Here is a 19,772-nt window from a genome sequence, read left to right on the forward strand (position 1 = left end):
GCCTGTACAAAGTCAATAAATTTTTCGAGCTTTTCATTTTCGGCTTTGTAAACTGTATCGACTTCTCTGGCGGTTGCTAGGGGGCCTCGATGTCCTCCTCAACCGTAAATCCGTAGACAACCGCGGCGTCTACTATGGCCTCGGGCGCGCGAATGGCGGACATCGTAGTAGACGCCTTTGGCGGACGCCGTAGGGACGCGTTGCCGGCGCTCGTGTGTCGTGAAATCAATCTGCGACCTGGCCAAAGCGCGCGCCCACGCGGACCTCATCTGCAAAGAGATCCGCGATGTTTGCAGAGTGCGCATAGTGCCGGTAGCTTCCTATGAGCTGTACTTTCTACGTTTTGTTGACGTTGAAGTGAGAGTTGCACGAAGGTCAATTCGATTGCTGCTGCCACGATTCCTCACTCCAGCATTTCGACAGCGAGTTTCCATGCTCAACGAGTGAGATGTGTTCATGTTTACCTGTGCGCGCGTGACACCATGCTTGCTAATTCAGGTAAAACACATTGGCGGGCTAGTTGGTTTTAATCCATGATGGGAAGTGTGAGTGCGACTGAACAAGGACGTAGAAAGAAGCCGACACACAAAGACAGCGCTGTCTCTGAGCGTCTGTTTCTTTCTACGTCCTAGTTGAGTCACGCTTACACATTCTATAATCGTTAATTTAGTTAGTAAGCGAATGTTTGCGAGTTTATACAGCCCATAAAACTACTATCCGTACTCCGCACAGCTATGTAGTAATTTGCTGTCGCAATCGGTGCTCCACCTATATTTTATATATATATATATATATATATATATATATATATATATATGGAGCTTTTCTTTGTTTCTTCACTGCTTCTTTCCTTTTAAATCTCTCACTATATATATGTACATATACTTCTTACTGTCTCCGAACACAGGATTATGCAGTATACAAAACTTAACAGCTGTCGCATAAACCCACATCACATCAGATAAAAGCAACGCATTCTTGAAACGAACTTCCTACGCAGACCCCAAAAACATGTGAAATTGAGGGGCGGAGGAGTGATAAGCTGTCCAGCAATCGAAGATATGCTTCAGCTATACTGAAAAGTAGCGCGCACTGTTAGGATACGCTCCACCTAACCGCTTTTATAATTTACTGCCTCTGAAAAGCAAGGTACACTAATGCGTCTTGATCATAGGGCCTCTCGGAAAACTGCGATTCAGCGGGGCGCCCAACTCCTGCTTCCATCAAAAAAAAAGAAAGCAAGTGGCCGTTTTAATGCAGCAGGGAATACTCTGGACACGAACTTCAGTGCACTTACTATAGTCCTTTCTACGTTGCTCTTACTATTGACCATGATGGGCAAAATGCATTTACGTTTTTCGCCTCACAGAAATCGCATAGCACGAAGTCAGAGAGCACTCAGCGGCAGTGAAGTGGGTGAATGCAGCCACCCGCGTAAACAGAGTGGTTTACAACATGCATGCGACGAACCGTCTTTTCGGTAGTAGAGTAGCTCCGTCTGCCGCTCGATCATGTTGTCGAGGGCGTCCCGGAAGGCGGCCACGGCGTCCGGGTCGGTGAGCGGCCCGTGCAGAAACTCGCACACGCACGAGCGCTGCATCAGCTCGGCCCGGGTGTAGCCCACCAGCTCGCAGAAGCCGTCGTTGCAGTAGATGATGGGCAGTGAGTCCACCAGCGCGTTGGCCACCAGGAAGCGACGGTCTGCGCGAGACAAGCGACCGCTTAGCTCTCTACACAGCGGACTTTCACTTGTGGGCCTAACCAAGGTACATATCGTAATGCCTTTTCTTTGTCGACATCCTAAATAGTTTCACTTTACCTCCAACGTGAAGCTCATGAACCTAGGCGTCCGGGGAGCATAAAGATCACTTACTAACTTACAACGACATCACTAAATGTTACTACTTGGGGCGTAGGCGATTCCCACTGCCACTAGTAAAATTGAATAGGGCTCAGGTAGTCACGCTACGTTTACTGCAAACCAGGACGTACCCCCACTCAGTATTTCATAAATAAAATGCACCCCGAAAGATAAATTAGGAAAGACTGTAACGTGTGCGATGGCATCATTGACATCAGACACATGCTGGCGGGCTGTCCCGCGACTCTCGCCGACCCCGAAGAAAAATGGCTTTACTGGTACAAGATGATATCAAACTCCTCATATCAAGATCAACTACGGGCTGTCCAGAGCGCCCACGATGACGCCATAAGGCTCGGTCTGGCGGTGCCGACGTGGACGCGGCCCGCCTCGGTCTGAAAAGACCGGGCTTCAGGACACTAATAAAGTTTTGTGAATGAATGAATGAATGAATGAATGAATAAATGAATGAATGAATGAATGAATGAATGAATGAATGAATGAATGAATGAATGAATGAATGAATGAGCGGAGGAAGTTCTTGCGCTTGTTAGAGCAAATTGAGACGCTCTCTCTATAAGGGACACTGATATAACGAGACCAACTTTGCTCAGTTAACGGAAGGCAGGCGGCCAGCGAACGCCAATTACTGATGCGTTCCTCGATGTCGTGCTACAGCCCAGATGTTCTGTCAGCGTCAGTTCAAATCCGAACAAGTTGGAAACGACTGGATTGCACCTTTTCGTTTCTAGTACCGGCGGTGATTGTAATACTGGCTTAATTTAGGCTCCGAAACGTAGGTCTCGGATTAATTGGTTAGAAACCAATTTCCGCAGTGGTTTCACGTGGTACTCATCCCATGCAATCACGTGTAACAGCTGTTTTGTTTTGTTTGTTTGTGTGTTTGTTTGTTTGTTAGAATTTATCTTGACAGTACATGTTCCACGAGACGGTAATTACGATGTCCGCGACAGCAAATGGCCTCTTTTCCCGTGCTTAAAACAAACACTATATTTGTTTCCTATTTTAATGTATTTACTTTTCTGTTAGATATAGCATAGGCACTCGTCGCACAACAGGGGGGTCTCTAGGGAGGGTGTAGTAGTAGTAGTAGTAGTAGTTTCTGTTGTTGTTGTGGTTGTGGTTGTTGTGGTTGTAGTTGTGGTTGTTGTGGCTGTGGTTGTGGTTGTTGTGGTTGTGGTTGTTGTGGTTGTTGTGGTTGTTGTGGTTGTTGTGGTTGTGGTTTTTGTGGCTGTGGTTGTGGTTGTGGTGGTGGTTGTGGTTGTTGTGGTTGTCGTTGTGGTTGTTGTTGTGGTTGTCGTTGTTGTCATTGTTGTCATTGTTGTCGTTGTTGTTGTCGTTGTTGTCGTTGTCGTCGTCGTCGTCATCGTCGTCGTCGTTGTTGTTGTTGTTGTTCGCATCTTAACAGGTTAAGAACGAATGGGAGGATAAGCCCCTCTCTTATCGCCGGTTGTGTCCCAGCATGCCTAAACCATTACTCAGGAGAGAGTCCAATTAAATACTCGGACTTGACCTGGAGAAGGCTTTCGATAACATCCAGCACTCGGCAATACTAAAGGCGATCACGGCCTTAGGGCTCGGGCGCCGGTCCTACGAGTTCGTCCGCTCCTTCCTAACCCGTCGCAAGGCCGTGCTCTGTGCCGGAGACCTCACGTCGGAAGAAGTCGAGCTCGGACAGCGTGCCACCCCCCAGGGCTCCGTCCTTTCGCCGACGCTGTTCAACCTGGTGATGATTGGGCTCTCCGAACGCCTGTCGAAGATACAAGGCCTCAACCATACGGTATACGCGGACGATATCACCATCTGGTGCTCCGCGGGGTCGGACGGCTTCATCGAATCCGCTCTGCAGGAGGCAATCGAAACTGCCGAATCCTACCTCGACCACACGGGCCTCAAGTGCTCCTCCGCCAAATCGGAGCTGTTGTTGTACAGCCCAAAACGACAAGGCAAAAGGCCTAAGGGATGGAAACCACCGACCGAGCGCAACATCACTATCCGCACCAGAGACGGTCGCCCAATCCCCAGGGTCGATTCCATCCGAGTACTGGGAATGATTATCGAGGCGGGCGGATCAAACATCCAAACGGTCCACAAGCTGACGACAAAGACGGACAACGCAATACGACTTGTACGCAGGGTGGCCAACCGTCACCACGGCCTCAAAGAAGACAATCTGCTGCGTCTCGTACACGCGTTCGTCCTATGCCACTTCACCTACGTCGCAGCAATGCATAAGTGGAAACAATCGGAGCGTGACACGCTCAATGTACTCATACGAAAGGCAGTGAAGCGGGCCCTTGGGCTCCCGATCACGACGCCGACGTTTCGACTCCTCGAGCTCGGTGTGCACAATACCCTCGAAGAGATCGCTGAGGCTCAGGAGAGAGCGCAGATGATACGTCTGACGATGACGAAGACTGGCCGTCACATCTTGCGCGAGCTGGGGTACTTTCCACCGAACACCCAGGATCCACCGGAGCTTACGCCGGTTCCCCGCGAGCTCCGCGACCTGATCACAATCGCACCCATTCCGCGAAACGTCCATCCGGAACACAATCGAGGCAGGCGCCTAGCCCGGGCCACCGCGTTCCTCAAACGAATAAACGAGAAAGCGGACGACGTCGCTTTCGTGGACGCCGCCGCCTACCGGTGCAACCGAGCCTACGCCGCGGTAGCCGTCTCGTCCTCGCAACGGACTTTAAACGCCACAACGGTACGCACACGTGATCCCGAGGTGGCGGAGCAAGTGGCCATAGCCCTGGCAATGCTCGACGATAAGCGAACGACAATATTCAGCGACTCGAGACCGGCCATCAAAGCGTTCGAGAGAGGAGTCGTCTCCGTCAAGGCGTTACGCATTCTCCGCGGCGCTAATCCAAGCACCCTCAAACACCACACCGTCGTCTGGTTTCCCGCCCACCTGGGTCGGATCCCGGGCGCCCCGCCCAACCTCAACGAGACAGCCCACGACGCTGCGCGCGCGCTTACCGACCGCGCTGTCACCCCCGGGCAACCACGTCTCGATGAGTTGGAGGCGAACAGGGACGCCCCAGTAACCTACAATGAAATAACCAAACACTTTTACTTGGGACGACGTCTCTTTCCGCCCCCGCACCCCCAACTAAACAGGCCACAGGCGCTAACGCTACGCTTATTACAGACAGATACCTATCCGAACCCCGCCACCTTACACATCATCTACCCGGACGTCTACCCAGACAATGCGTGCCCCTCGTGCGGGGTCACGGCGACACTCGCACACGTGCTCTGGGAGTGCAGAAACGCTCCGCCCGACTCTACCTCCGACAAGTGGGAGAGGACGATACGAAGTCCGCTCCTAGAAGATCAGCAATGGGCCGTCCAGCAGGCTCGCGCAGCGGCCGCCAGGTACTCCCTGTCGGTCCCTGCGTGGGAGACGCCCACTGTGCGCTGACGTGCGTCCTGCAGGACTTCTATTAAAGTTTTTCCAATCCAATCCAATTAAAGAGACAGGACTTTTTCGCTCTCGTACATAAACGCTGGCCACGTGCAAGGACCACTCGCAAATAAAGCGACCGGCCGCGCTCACTCGCAGAACGAAACCGCATTCACTATAAATATGAGCGCTCGACTACGCTTACTATAAGCTAGATTAAATTAGCTATAATTAGTTGTTTCCCTCGTCAGAGTACGCCGGGAACGTTGAGCCACACCAAGTGCGTTAAGAATGTGCTGTGAATTGCTATGAGGGCAAGATTCTCTCGCGATCTTGCTGAAGGCGGGTAAAACACAAAACACGTCTCGAGGGCCGAGAAGCAAACAAACCAAAATACCACATGAGCTCAAGAAATACAATATCTCCAGCCATGCGAGTGGCTGCCGACGACACTACGAAGAAGCCTTTCAAAGATGACGATAGCCCGCAGATCGTCCTCAAGAAGATTTACATAAAAGCGCGGTGCTTCCGTTTTTTTTTTTTCCGCTTGCGATAGAATCACTCGGCCGTTCAATTGCGCCAGGCCGCAAGTCCTCTGGGCGATCACCATTCCTTTCGCTTCGCTGGCTCTTATAACGAAGCATAAAAGACACAAGGAATCACAAAGGCGCACTGAATCTCAGCTAACCGCACGAAATTCGAGTTCAAGCTCTCATACGTTTTCTTTTTTGTTGTATGGCTTGGGTATTTTTGCTCTTCCTAGAGCTTCGGAAGGAGTGCTGACAAATAAATACCAAAAAAAAAAGAAATGATAAAGAGGTTGACGGCCCCACTGTGCCACGATACCCTGAGGGACGTGTACTAACCGCCGACGATGCGGAAAGAACTGAAATTCAGAAGGAAAATAAAAGTGAAGGATTCCACGGGCGCCTATTTTATTCGCGTGTGCTGGTAACCTCGCTTTATGTTTATTTCATTGCGAGTGCTCTGTTGACGGTGTGCTCTTTTCGCTGTTGCGAGAAAGACAGCGCCCTTTATTAAATATGAAGAGGATTTCTCGGCTTCAAAGTATTAGCCTACATGCTAATCTGCGGGGGAGGGTGAGAGGGTGAGCGAGAAAGGCCCAGGAGGGACAGATGAAACCAACGGGAATTCGGAGATGGCAAAGGCCTGATGTTAAGAGACGGGAAGAGAGCGGGGAGGAGGAGGAGAAAATAAAGAGAGAAGGCAGGGATGTTAACCAGAAAGGCGTCTGGTTAACTACCCTACTCTGGGGACGGGAAAGAGGGAATAGAAAGATAAGACAGAGAGAGGGAGGGGAGGAGGAAAGCCGCGGTGAACTCGTGCGCGCATGCGGAGGGCCTGAGCGAGCGAACGCATGGATCAGACAGCAAACGGGGATAGCCGATAGCCGAACTTAAAAGAAAAAAATGGAGCTGGGCGGCCATGTAAGGCGTAGGGTAAATAACCGGTGGACCATTAGATGTACAGAATGGTTTCCAAGGGAAGGGAAGAACAGTCGAATGCGGCAGAAAACTAGGCAGGATGATGAAATTAGGAAATTTACAGGCGCTAGTTGGAATCAGCTAGCGCAAGACAGGGGTAATTGAAGTTAGCAGGGAGAGGCCTTCGTACTGCCAGCGGACATGAAAATAGGCTGACGATGATAATAATGAAGTTGCGCGTGATGTTCATTTATACGATGCAAAAAACTCAGACTCGCAATTAGGACGCGTAGCGATGAATGTACATTAAGTTTCGTTAATTATAATCTTTGGCATTTGTCGTTATCTTCAGTTTTACATTTTGTGTGCAGTGCGGGTTTATTATTGATAAAAAAACATGACTATTAGGTTATTTGCTACACCTAACTTTCTCGTGCTCCTTTTCTTTTCTTTTCTTTTCTGTTTTCCTTTATCTCTTTTTATTGTTATTGACATGACATAAGCAGATGTTGACGCAAAAGTACGCCACCGGCCAATACTTGCCTCTTGAACAGATGGTACGGTAACACATATAGCTTAGCGTATTTTTGCACGTAGTTTGGTTAGCGAAAGACCAGAATAACAGTTAATGCACATACAGCGATGTGATCAGATACAAGTCAAACTAATTTCGCTACTTGGTAAACAACAGCATACCGTGTATAGGAGAAACAATATTTGTTGTACGGAACTATATGATGGTTACAAGATAAAATATTGGCGTAAAGTGCGCTTTACTGTGCTTAAATGCAATTGGTGAGCAGTCCTGCATGAAATAGGCTTTTCGTGCGCGTTGACTTCTCGCGCTCCTTTCGGAGTTGCAACTGGGCACTCTGTGTCGTGTTCAGACTTTTTCGTTCATCTTTATCGCTTTCGAGCTCAAATGTCCTGTAAATTCGGACGTAGCTCAGCTCAGCTTTCAGCACATCCCCGTGATTCAGGTCTTGTACATGTAACGGACCTCAAGTTCTCATTTTCCTTTTCTACCGCGATCAGTCGATGTCTGCTTTAATCTGCTTTAATGTGCGTCGCTGTTAGCTGCAGACGGACCGTGTATAGCCTCGGAAGTAGTTTCTCGGGCACCACCGCTTACATTAATCCAGGAAATGAACGCTACAACCCAAACTTCGTCAAACGACCTTCCCTGAATTGGAGGCAATTGGAGGCCTGCAGCAGCATGAAATTAGAAAAGCTTGATCGTGCGAACTCCCCTCTCGCTACACCCCCGTGACCCTCCGCCTCACAGCCTCGTCTTCTCAGTCTCAAACAGCAGCCTCAGGGGCTCAGTTTCCAGCGCCCTGTGGAACACCAGAGAACGCCTCACAGTTTCCATTCTACACTGTAAGTAGTTTCCACCCTTCAAAGTGAATAAGGGTGTAATCCCGTCTATAACTCACACCCTTACACACAATAAGGATTTAAGTGTGTGAGTTATAGACTAATTTACACATTCATTTACTTTAAGGGTGCAAATTATTTTACATTCTAGTGCCAGATTTTAGCGAGATGAGGCGTGAGCATTGCAGAAACCCCATCATGAGACACGCAGGCGACTTTATTAGGAAAAAAATAATAATTTGAGCTGTTTAGGGGGTCTTCCGTGACGTCGTCCAGGCCGCCATATTGTTATACAGACAGCATGGTGAAAATCTGTGCCTTATCTCAAACAGCTTACCTCCAACAGCACAATGGGAGCTGTGAATAGGACTAAGAAAATGCGTTCGTGCCGTCTTGTCAATCATCCATATTGCGAAGCTACCCTTCTACAATACCGATAAAGTCACTTTCCCCACGAACGCAAGTTTGGTAAGCCAGAAAACACGCAAAAAACGAAAGACGGGTGGGGACGCCACTGCGAAGTTCCTGCACCTGCACGACGTGACGTCATGCGTTCTGACAGCACCTACTCATCATCATCATCAGCCTGGTTACGCCCACTGCAGGGCAAAGGCCTCTCGCATACTTCTCCAACTACCGCGGTCATGCACTAATTGTGGCCATGTTGTCCCTGCAAACTTTTTAATCTCATCCGCCCACCTAACTTTCTGCCGCCCCCTGCTACGCTTCCCTTCCCTTAGAATCCAGTCCGTAACCCTTAATGACCATCGGTTATCTTCCCTCCTCATTACATGTCCTGCCCATGCCCCCATTTCTCTTTCTGGATTTCAACTAAGATGTCATTAACTCGCGTTTGTTCCTTTACCCAATCTGCTCTTTTCTTATCCCTTAACGTTACACCTATCATTCTTCTTTCCATAGCTCGTTGCGTCGTCCCCAATTTAAGTAGAACCCTTTTCGTAAGCCTCCAGGTTTCTGCCCCGTACGTGAGTACTGGTAAGACACAGCTGTTATACACTTTTCTCTTGAGGGATAATGACAAACTGCTGTTCCTGACCTGAGAATGCCTGCCAAACGCACCCCAGCCCATTTTTATTCTTCTGATTATTTCGGTCTCATGATCCGGATCCGCGGTCACTACCTGTCCTAAGTAGATGTATTCCCTTACCACTTCCAGCGCCTCGCTACGTATCATAAACTGCTGTTCTCTTCCGAGACTGTTAAACATTACTTTAGTTTTCTGCAGATTAATTTTTAGACCCACCCTTCTGTTTTGCCTCTCCAGGTCAGTGAGCATGCATTGCAGTTGGCCCACTGAGTTACTAAGCAAGGAAATATCATCAGCAAATCGCAAGTTACTAAGGTATTCTCCATTAACTCTTATCCCCAATTCTTCCCAATCCAGGTCTCTGAATACCTCCCGTAAAGACGCTGTGAATAGCATTGGAGAGATCGTATCTCCCTGCCTGACGCCTTTCTTTATTGGGATTTTGTTGCTTTCTTTATGAAGGACTACGGTGGCTGTGGAGGTGCTATAGATATCCTTCAGTATATTTACATACGGCTCGTCTGTACCCTGATTCCGTAATGCCTCCATGACTGCTGAGGTTTCGACTGAATCAAACGCTTTCTCGTAATCAATGAAAGCTATATATAAGGGTTGGTTATATTCCGCACATTTTTCTATCACCTGATTGATAGTGTCTATTGTTGAGTAGTCTTTACGGAATCCTGTCTAGTCCTTTGGTTGACAGAAGTGTAAGGTGTTCCTGATTCTATTTGTGATTACCTTAGTAAATACTTTGTAAGTAACGGACAGTAAGCTGATTGGTCTATAATTCTTCAAGTCTTTCGCGTCCCCTTTCTTATGGATTAGGATTATTTTAGCGTTCTCCCAAGATTCCGCTACGCTCGAAGTCATGACGCATTGCGTATACAGGATGGCCAGTTTTTCTACAACAATCTGCCAGTCATCCTTCAACAAATCTGCTGTTACCTGATCCTCCCCAGCTGCCTTCCCCCTTTGCATAGCTCCCAAGGCTTTCTTTACTTCTTCCGGCGTTACTTGTGGGTTTTTAAATTCCTCTAGACTATTCTCTCTTCCATTATCGTCGTGGGTGCCACTAGTACTGTATAAATCTCTATAGAACTCCTCAGCCACTTGAACTATCTCATCCATATTAGTAATGATATTGCCGGCTTTGTCTCTTAACGCATCATCTGATTCTTGCCTATTCCTAGTTTCTTCTTCACTGCTTTTAGGCTTCCTCCGTTCCTGAGAGCATGTTCAACTCTATCCATATTATACTTCCTTATGTCAGCTGTCTTACGCTTGTTGATTAACTTCGAAAGTTCTGCCAGTTCTATTCTAGCTGTAGGGTTAGAGGCTTTCATACATTGGCGTTTCTTGATCCGATCTTTCGTCTCCTGCGTTAGCTTACTGGCATCCTGTCTAACGGAGTTACCACCGACTTCAATTGCACACTCCTTTATGATCCCCATAAGATTGTCCTTCATATCTTCAACACTAAGGTCCTCTTCCTGAGTTAAAGCCGAATACCTGTTCTGTAGCTTGATCTGGAATTCCTCTATTTTTCCTCTTACCGCTAACTCATTGATCGGCTTCTTATGTACCAGTTTCTTCCGTTCCCTCCTCAAGTCTAGGCTAATTCGAGTTCTTACCATCATATGGTCACTGCAGCGCACCTTGCCGAGCACGTTCACATCTTGTATGATGACAGGGTTAGCGAAGAGTATGAAGTCTATTTCATTTCTAGTCTGGCGACTCGGGCTCCTCCACGTCCACTTTAGGCTTTCCCGCTTGCGGAAGAAGGTATTCATTATCCGCATATTATTCTGTTCCGCGAAGTCTACTAATAGCTCTCCCTTGCTGTTCCTAGTGCCTATGCCATATTCCCCCACTGACTTGTCTCCAGTCTGCTTCTTTCCTACCTTGGCATTAAAGTCGCCCATAGTATAGTGTATTTTGTTTTGACTTTACCCATCGCCGATTCCACGTCTTCATAGAAGCTTTCGATTTCCTGGTCATCATGACTGGATGTAGGGGCGTAGACCTGTACGACCTTCAATTTGTACCTGTTATTAAGCTTCACAACAAGACATGCCATCCTCTCGTTAATGCTATAGAATTCCTGTATCTTACCAGCTATATCCTTATTAATCAGGAATCCTATTCCTGGTTCTCGTCTCTCCGCTAAGCCCCGGTAGCACAGGACGTGCCCACTTTTTAGCACTGTATATGCTTCATTCGTCCTCCTCACTTCACTGAGCCCTATTATATCCCATTTACTGCCCTCTAATTCCTCCAATAGCACTGCTAGACTCGCCTCACTAGATACCGTTCTAGCGTTAAACGTTGCCAGGTTCAGATTCCAATGGCAGCCTGTCCGGAGCCAGGGATTCTTAGCACCCTCTGCTGCGTCGCGGGTCTGACCACCGCCGTGGTCAGTTGCTTCGCAGCTGTTGGGGACTGAGGGCCGGGGTTTGGTTGTTGTGTTCATATAGGAGGTTGTGGCCAAGTATTGCACCAGGGTGGCCAATCCTGCTCTGGTGAGGGTATGCGTTACCAGTTCTGGTCACCGGGATCAGGCCACACCCCACGCCTGTTTTTGCAATTTTATCAACACGCGGATTTCTTTTTTTTTTTAATCCGGTGGAAAATTGCATGGCACCGGGATTCGAACCACGGTCCTCTTGCACGCGAGGCGGATGTTCACCTCTACGCCACCGCTGCACCTCTCGGCACCTGCTCGTGCCTAGTTAATTTATATTGGTAAAGATAGACAACGTTGCATTCTAACGGAGCCAAATAATTAACTGGGCAACTTTCCAGAACTACTCAATAACAACGGCCCAAATAAAAAAAAGATTATATATAGTACTACGAAACTTGTGACGTAACACTGACGTACCGGCGCCAAAGATCTGGCCCGAAACATTAAAAAAATAATGGTAATTTGGCTTTCCATTTTTCTTCCAGTAATCAACCTGTTACCACAAAAATGTATGTTTTAAAGAATGCTTTATCAGCTGTCTAAACTGGTTTAGCATTTTTCTTTAGTGTCCCTTTAAAGAAGCGGGCGTTGCTGGACGGAGCACAAGAGCCGATCCGGTACGTCACCGAGGCCATCTGGCAACATCAGACGGTCCGGACGACTCGTCATTCAATATACGAGACCGAGCTCGCACGCGAGCGCCTTGTACGTCTCCGTGTTTCGCGGAAATGGAAAGAGACTTATGGCGGTCGCCGAGCACTTCCCGGTCCATTTGGCCGCTCGCCTGTGGCGAATGCAACGCTACAAAGACCCGGCAGGGGGACTCAGTTCAAACAGCGCGCAACACAATGTCCGTCCATTATCTGTTGCTCGGCGCACGCTACGACAGCACGCCAAGTGCGGGCAAAATGGCGTTAGAGAGAGAGAGAGACAGAGAGAGAGCTTAAATGAGCCCTGGGCAGATTTGCATGGTGGCATGCCTTAAGAAGGTTACTTGAGGAAAAAACTTGAGATGACAATTATAGCTCAACACAAGTAACCAGACGGTTGCTTTAGGTCAAAGGGGCGATGTTCAGAAGGTTAGACAAATACATTCAATGTCATCGTTACCAGAGCCGCCATGGTTGCTTAGTGGCTATGGTGTTGGGCTGCTAAGCACGTGGTCGCGGGATCCCGGCCACGGCGGCCACATTTAGATGGGGGCGAAATGCGAAAACACCCGTGTACTTATATTTAGGTGCACGTTAAAGAACCCCAGGTGGTCGAAATTTCCGGAGTTCTCCACTACGGCGTGCCTCATAATCAGAAAATAGTTTTGACACGTAAAACCCCATAATCTAATTTAACCATTACCAGGCTGGATGAAGCACTGCGCCGACTACGCGCGTATACATATGCTCGCTTGCGCCTGAGGTTCCTTCACTGATTTTAGTATGAGACGTGATGGTCAAAACGTGGCATCAGAGATGGCATGGGCGCAGATTCGCCCTTGCGATCTCGGAGGGCATCTGCCAAAATTAATGCCGAAACCTCTCTACGGCGTTTCTCGCAGCCCGTGAGTTACTTCCGGACGGTAAACTCCATAACCATTCAATTAATTACAACTAGCACTACACTGCGTCAGTGTCTCTTGAGTTGGGCTTTTTTGAAAGGACGTCGTTATTAGCAATTACTGGACATTCAAGTTGCATTTCTGCCATCAGCGTCACCGTTTTTTGCCGTATAAAGTCAAAGCGCTATAACATCATCGCCGCGCGCCGTAGCCAATGTGTACGAGGAAAAGTGTTCGAGGGATAGCCGACGATGGCGACTCAATCTAGCGCGCGCACAGGAGGAAAGTAGGGAGGAAGCGCGCTAGTTTCCGTTGCGTGCAAGGCACCGAATAGAGGAGAGGGAGGGGGATCTGCTCCGGTGGCTGCTGCATAACGCGCGGCCACGCGGGCCCTACTTTAAAATTGATTGCCGATGAATACAGAGTCTAGCTGCGCCGCGGGCTCGTAGCCTCGTGGGTGCTAACTTCTGGCCGCTTAGTTCGCGTTGTAGCAAGAGGCCGCACGAAGGTCAGTTCGCTCACTGCTGCTGCCGCGCTTCCTCACTCCAGCGTTTTGACAGCGAGTTTCCGCGGTCATCGCGTGAGCTGTGCTCACGTTTGCTTGTGCGCGCCTGCGTACATGTTAATTTAGTTAGTAAGCAAATGTTTACAACTTTATACGGCCGATAAAACTACCATCCTCACTTCGTATTGCTCTCTGCTGATTTGTTACACAATCGATGTTTCGCCTTTAGGACGACGCTACGACTTCTTTTGTGGAAGCCAGGTTAATCATGTCTTCCATAGCATAGATCAGGTAAGTGAAAGCGCTACTCTTTGATCCAAGGTTATCAGGCAATGGAAGATGCGTGTTCTCCAGCGAAACACCAGCACGTAAAACGTTTACTGAATTCCGTATTTAACAAGGCTTATGGGTACAAGAAGGCATCGAAGGACACCGCTGCTAAAACCTCATCAAGCGCAAACAACACTATTCGGACCAGGGAGAATAGAACCTGAATATGAAAGAGCGATAGTCGCTTTCAAATTTCTTTCTTTAAGAATTGCTTGAATGAAGAGCTAAATGACACTTTCGCGTTTGTTCGGTCCAGTCACGTCAGCGTCTTCTTTCTCACCCCCCCCCCCCCTTTTTTTTTCTTGAAAGCTACGAATTTCGAATAAGGAAATGAAGGCTTAGCATTCCGCGCCCAAAAACGGCACTTAAATAATGCGAAGCTCCACCACTACATGGGCAGGGCGGCGCAGAGCGCATTCAAAACGAAACTTAGATACCGCATATACGCGCTCCTAGCGCTTCCATACCGAAAGGCCCGATTCGACGTTCGTCCTCTGTATACGCTATACCTCGCAACAAACCGTGGGCATTCGTCTCTTAATACGAATTCCTTTTCAAAGCCTCCTGGTGGTGAAAAAAGGCAGCTCTCGCGATGAATACAGGAAATGGAAGCGCTTTAGGACGTCGCCGCTCGAGCTCGCCTACGTGCCTGCGTCCGCGGAGTCAATGCTGTATGGTCCTTGAGTATTACTCAGGGGCACTTTCATGACGCCGACGCATGCATGGTTAAAGAAAAAAAAAAAGGGGGGGGGGGGCGCACTTCGACAGGTCTCTCTCGTTATGTGCACTTCGTATATATAGGACGGTGCGAAGAAGATAGAACCAGTTTTCATGCATAGCCTCATCACTCTCATTTGTGCGCGAACTGAGAAAAAAAGTTGCCGCTCTCTTTGAGATGGAAATATCCATTGTTGCTGGAGGAAAACTTTGTACGAAAAGACACGCGTTTTTCACGAAGCAGCAGGCATGAACGAAGCTCGAAGCTTCCGGAAATTTCTGACGGTTCCGTGTCGCAAAGTATGTAACCACCCTTCAGGTCTAACGATCTAGTTGTCGATTTACGAAGGGCTGTGCGGAAGAAAAAGCCTCTTATGGAAGCAGGCTTTTGTTGAACATGAAGCGCTCTTCTTTCTAATATGAGGGGTAAATATTGATTATGCGTTTGACATCGGTTGTTATGGAAAACATTCTTGCAGTGTCATTTCAAAGCCGACCACGCATACGTGTAAAGGGAGCTGTGTATAGATGTGCGTCGCCAAAATTCACTTAGGCCGAGTGCCGTGCATGAAGGCATGATGGAGATACTTCACGGGCAATTTATCGTTGCTTTCCGGTACTCTGTGGCACCTTTTTATTTGTATAGAACTACTAATAGGTAAATTATACACACGTAGATGCAAAATAAAAAGCGATTTCTTACTCACGTCGTAAAAGCGGTAAGAAAAGTGTTACTAAACATGCCAGTTATGATACAGAAAATTGTCTTCTGTGTTTCAGCCCTCGTAAAGAAAGCTCAGCACTAGCCTAGGCATGCAAAGTAAATCGCACTCGTAGCACCACACCAATAACTTCTACGCATCTCGTTGATTGCAAACAAGCACTTGCTCTAAATAAGATGCACTTAGGTGGGGGTGAACGCGCATGAGTTGTTAACGAAATTTTGAAATATATGCATCGGTATTAAGATTCTTTTGAAGTGCGACTGAGTTTGAGAAAAGAAAGTTCTGACAGTAACGTGATGTAATAAACCCACGCTTTCCCCCGGTGAGATAAGCCCGTTTCTTACTGTGACCGTGTGCTACTTTGAAAACCGACACCGAATTTCTACACAGGTCCGAGGTTTGTCCTCCGAGCGGCGAGGTTTGTAGCGCAAAGAGTCAACACACATGGCCGCGGTTCGCGAGCTCTAACCAGTACCAAAAAGTTAGTGTATTTCTATCGGACTTCTCGTGAAACTCGCGAACTTAAAGGGAAATTTATCCGTCTATAGCACATGTAAACCAGAAGTATGGAAGGTTCCGCGGTTCTTTAGAACTAATTATGGCTGTGAAATGGTAAGTAGCGACCAGCCGAGACTGCTGAATTTGTATGAAAGAGCTGGTTGTACTGTGCGTGATCTCACATTGTCAAATTTTTATTATTTAACGCTTTCTCTTCTTTGGAACTTAATATGTTAACGTATGTAGTGAGGATCAGATGTACGATTTATTTTCTTTTATAGATTTTCCCATTCGCTGTTGCTGTAACATTTCACTGTCTAAACTAAATATTTCTTTATCGCTTTTTTACAACAGTGAACTATTTCCACTAGTTCATCAGCATCTGTTGTTGTTTTTTGTACAATGTGTAACGTGTGTGATGCCTTGTGGTCAAATGTATTGAAAGTGGTCGAGGGTCACTCAAGCCGCGTCTGTGCGGCTTTTTCCTCTACCTCCTCCATTTATTTTCTGTGTAAATGAAAATCAGTCAATAAATAAATAAATAAATAAATAAATAAATAAAGAAAGAAAGAAAGAAAGAAAGAAAGAAAGAAAGAAAGAAAGAAAGAAAGAAAGAAAGAAAGAAAGAAAGAAAGAAAGACTGGTCGAATTAGTTAACGCTACCAGGTCTAGATCTATAGTTGTTGGGCTGCTGAGCACGAGGTCGCGGGATCGAATCCCGGCCACGGCGGCCGCATTTCGATGGGGGCGAAATGCGAAAACACCCGTGTTTAGGTGCACGTTAAAGAACCCCAGGTGGTCGAAATTTCCGGAGTCCTCCACTACGGCCTGCCTCATAATCAGGAAGTGGTTTTGGCACGTAAAACACCATAATTTAATTTTTTTTTTTTTTTTTTTTTAGATCTATAGTACACATACAAAAATATCCAGGAAAGTGAAGCGAGCGGGAAGCTTTCCACCGTAGCTCGACTCGTAGAGTATCGCACGTCCATCTGCGGCTAATTTTCTTTTCGTCCACCTTTACTTCCTTTTCAATTTCTCATTGAAATTATGAAGCGCTCATTATCTCTAAACGTAGAGCCAAGTTCCTTTCTTTCCTTATCTATCTTTCTCTCGCTTCTCCTGGATGGTGCGCTTTGACTCTAGTACATTTTTCCTCACATTCCAAGCATATTTCTCGCGAACTCTCTGCATTCCTGTGCACGAGATAGCGAAACCAGACCCGCTGAACCGCTGCACTGGAGCGAAGCCTATAATGCACCGAAACCATCATCATTGACGCCTAGCATGAACACGAAATTCTGGCGTGCTACTACTAGAACGGAAACTTTAGCGCTCTCCTCGCACTCCCCCCCCCCCCTCCCCCCCAATTCGCAGCGCAGTTTTTTTGTTCTTCCTCCCGGCAACACGTTTAATACCCATCGAGGCTAAGGCTTATAGCCGTTAGACTTAGAAGTATCTAAATATCGATTCCGAGTATCCCACGCCAGGTCACCGATAGAGTTATATGTCATAGTATGATCCGGTGGAAAAGCATCTCTCTAAGAAAGAAAAAAGGAGAAAAGAGAATGAGAGACGCAGTGTATCATAAAGAACGCCTGGTTTCCCGTATGCTTGGGTAAGTTGGTGAACGCAATTAAAGATCATACGAGGAGATTATGCCTCATACGTGAGGATATTACACGTTATTTAAAGAGATCAGGCACATGAAACTTAGTTGTTGTTGTGCCACGTGAGACGAGGTGTGGTGGGTAGAGGCTATAATTGAATTTATCTTGGAAGGGGCGAAACAGAGAAGAACATTTTCTGATCAGCAGTACGTCATCTGGGTGTTTCTCTCCCTCTCTCTCTTGCTCGATCCACAAGTGCCCTATCGAAAACTGTCTACTCATCGTAACTGAACCGCTTTCTCGCTCTCATCCAGGTCACACGCGAGGGGTATCAGCGGCGTCAAAGAAAAGCGACAGCTGTGACAGGACGCTGTCACGAGAAGACAAGCGCGCCGTCAAACGTCGATCACGCCGCAGGTGCTCTCGGAGAGAGTCGGCGCGCAGTACGCCTTATTGGGAATCGTTCGCCCATGCGCGCGGACCCAGATAAAGGCTATACATTTATCTTCTCCCAATTCTGCTTTTGACATCCATAGAAAGGACCCCGCAACGAACACCGTCTAAATAATACAAGGGCTTCGCACCGTGACCTCACGTAAGTGGACCGACAGAAGAGCTAAGGTTGGGGCTATGTAGTTTAGCCTGGACCGGAAACCCGCATAACAAAACGCGGACGGCCACCAGCAGTGATTGTAGCATTTGTGATCTCGCCGCGCCAAGCAAGCGCCAGCCCCATTTGCATGGCGTTTCCTTGTTGAACGACTGTGTTCGCTCTCCTCTCGTTGCTTCAGAAGCCAGTGGTTAAGAGCAATGCCTCTCGGATCGTAAAAGGCCTAACTGTGCTCAAAGCTGTGAAGTCGCGCTAGTAGGGCCGACGATGTCCTCGCCAATGCGTGCCGTGACCAAGTCGTCAACGCCGTAAGCACTGCTCGACATTTGTCGGCGTCCTCGCTCACTTGTCGGGTGTGTTGGCACTGCGGTGTGTAGTCGTCGATGCGGGATCCGCATTGCCAACATGACGAGGTAATTAAGAGCTATAGAAAAGCTGCGTGTTCTTAAACAATAGAACGCAGTGCAGGAACGAAAGCACACGAATATGTTTGCACGTCTTCGCTTTTCGCAGCTTTGGTCAACAATCTTTCCCAAGTAAATTTGGCAGCGTACGAGAAAAATTCGCGCCAGTACACTTCGTTCGAACCCTTTTTTTTTTTTTTTTTTGCCTGCGCTGAGGGTGATGGCAGCAGCACTCCACCTCCGCGACGTCACACGGCGCGGCTCTCTGTATAAGCGCTCGTCCTCTAGATCAATGAAGTCGGTGAAGAAGACCGAAGCGAACGCCGCCACGTATGGAAAGTTCAAGCATTAGTACTCACCTTGCGCCCAGGTGGAAGACACAAGACGTGCTAGAGTAACGTGACGTTGGCGCCGAGCCAATGCGCGCTGTCTCCACCGAGGGAACAGCCAGGATGACATTGTTCTCAGAACACCGCTAACCACTCCTAAGTAAATAATCCACTTGAGATTGCAATGTGGTTTCATGTGTAGACACAGTTATTTCTACAAGACGTCCGTTGCTGCCAACACCGCCTTGTGTTGGCATAACGCAATCAGGTAGGCATTGAGGCGCCGTGGGCTTCATGTTGCTATTTCGCCTTCAGGATAACGTTTAGTGGGACATTTAATAACTCTATCACCTCAAAACCATTATCTTGAACGCAATCCATGCCAGTTCCAACGTTGACGGGCAAGCTAAGGATTTTCCTTTTTCCTACTAACGTTTTGAATACACACAATCACCATCATAACCAATACCACAAACTTATTCGGTGCTCTTGCAGTATCTTTCTCAGGTATGCTTCAGTCTGCACGCAGTGAAGGGCTTCACATATCGTCGCAAGACTTCTTTTAGTCGAATCCCTTGAAACATACCATACAGGGCACCGTCAAGGAGTGAACAGAAAATTTTCGAAAGGTCAGATTACAGTGTCGCAGCGTAACCCGCTAACACCACAGCCAAGCGTATCCTGCAAACGGTATCCTATTATTTGCAGGCGCCCTCTCGAACCACTACGATCAGGCCGGCACTTCTGGCTTTTCTCCAGCTGCACCGAGTCCCAATTTTTTGACATCATGCCGCGCCGATGGGCTTTCTTTCCACTGGTCTTACTCAAGCTCCTGAAACCAACACGGTGGCTCGCGTC

General features: G+C 47.8%; 1 protein-coding gene and 1 long non-coding RNA gene across 16 annotated transcripts in view; one reads left to right on the forward strand and one right to left on the reverse strand.

The window, feature by feature from the left end:
• sei (potassium voltage-gated channel seizure) overlaps window positions 1–19,772 on the reverse strand; it is a 343,569-nt gene that overhangs the window by 220,639 nt on the left and 103,158 nt on the right. For all 15 annotated transcript variants that reach the window (XM_055076850.1, XM_055076847.1, XM_055076849.1 and 12 more), the window contains exon 2: window positions 1,471–1,701. In XM_055076850.1, the coding sequence (XP_054932825.1) occupies window positions 1,471–1,701 (231 nt within the window). The remainder of the gene's footprint in view (window positions 1–1,470; window positions 1,702–19,772) is intronic.
• LOC129387625 (uncharacterized) overlaps window positions 1–19,772 on the forward strand; it is a 149,764-nt gene that overhangs the window by 68,601 nt on the left and 61,391 nt on the right. The window lies entirely within an intron of this gene.

The sequence above is a fragment of the Dermacentor andersoni genome, chromosome 2 (assembly GCF_023375885.2).
Source record: "Dermacentor andersoni chromosome 2, qqDerAnde1_hic_scaffold, whole genome shotgun sequence".
Lineage (NCBI taxonomy): Eukaryota > Metazoa > Arthropoda > Arachnida > Ixodida > Ixodidae > Dermacentor > Dermacentor andersoni.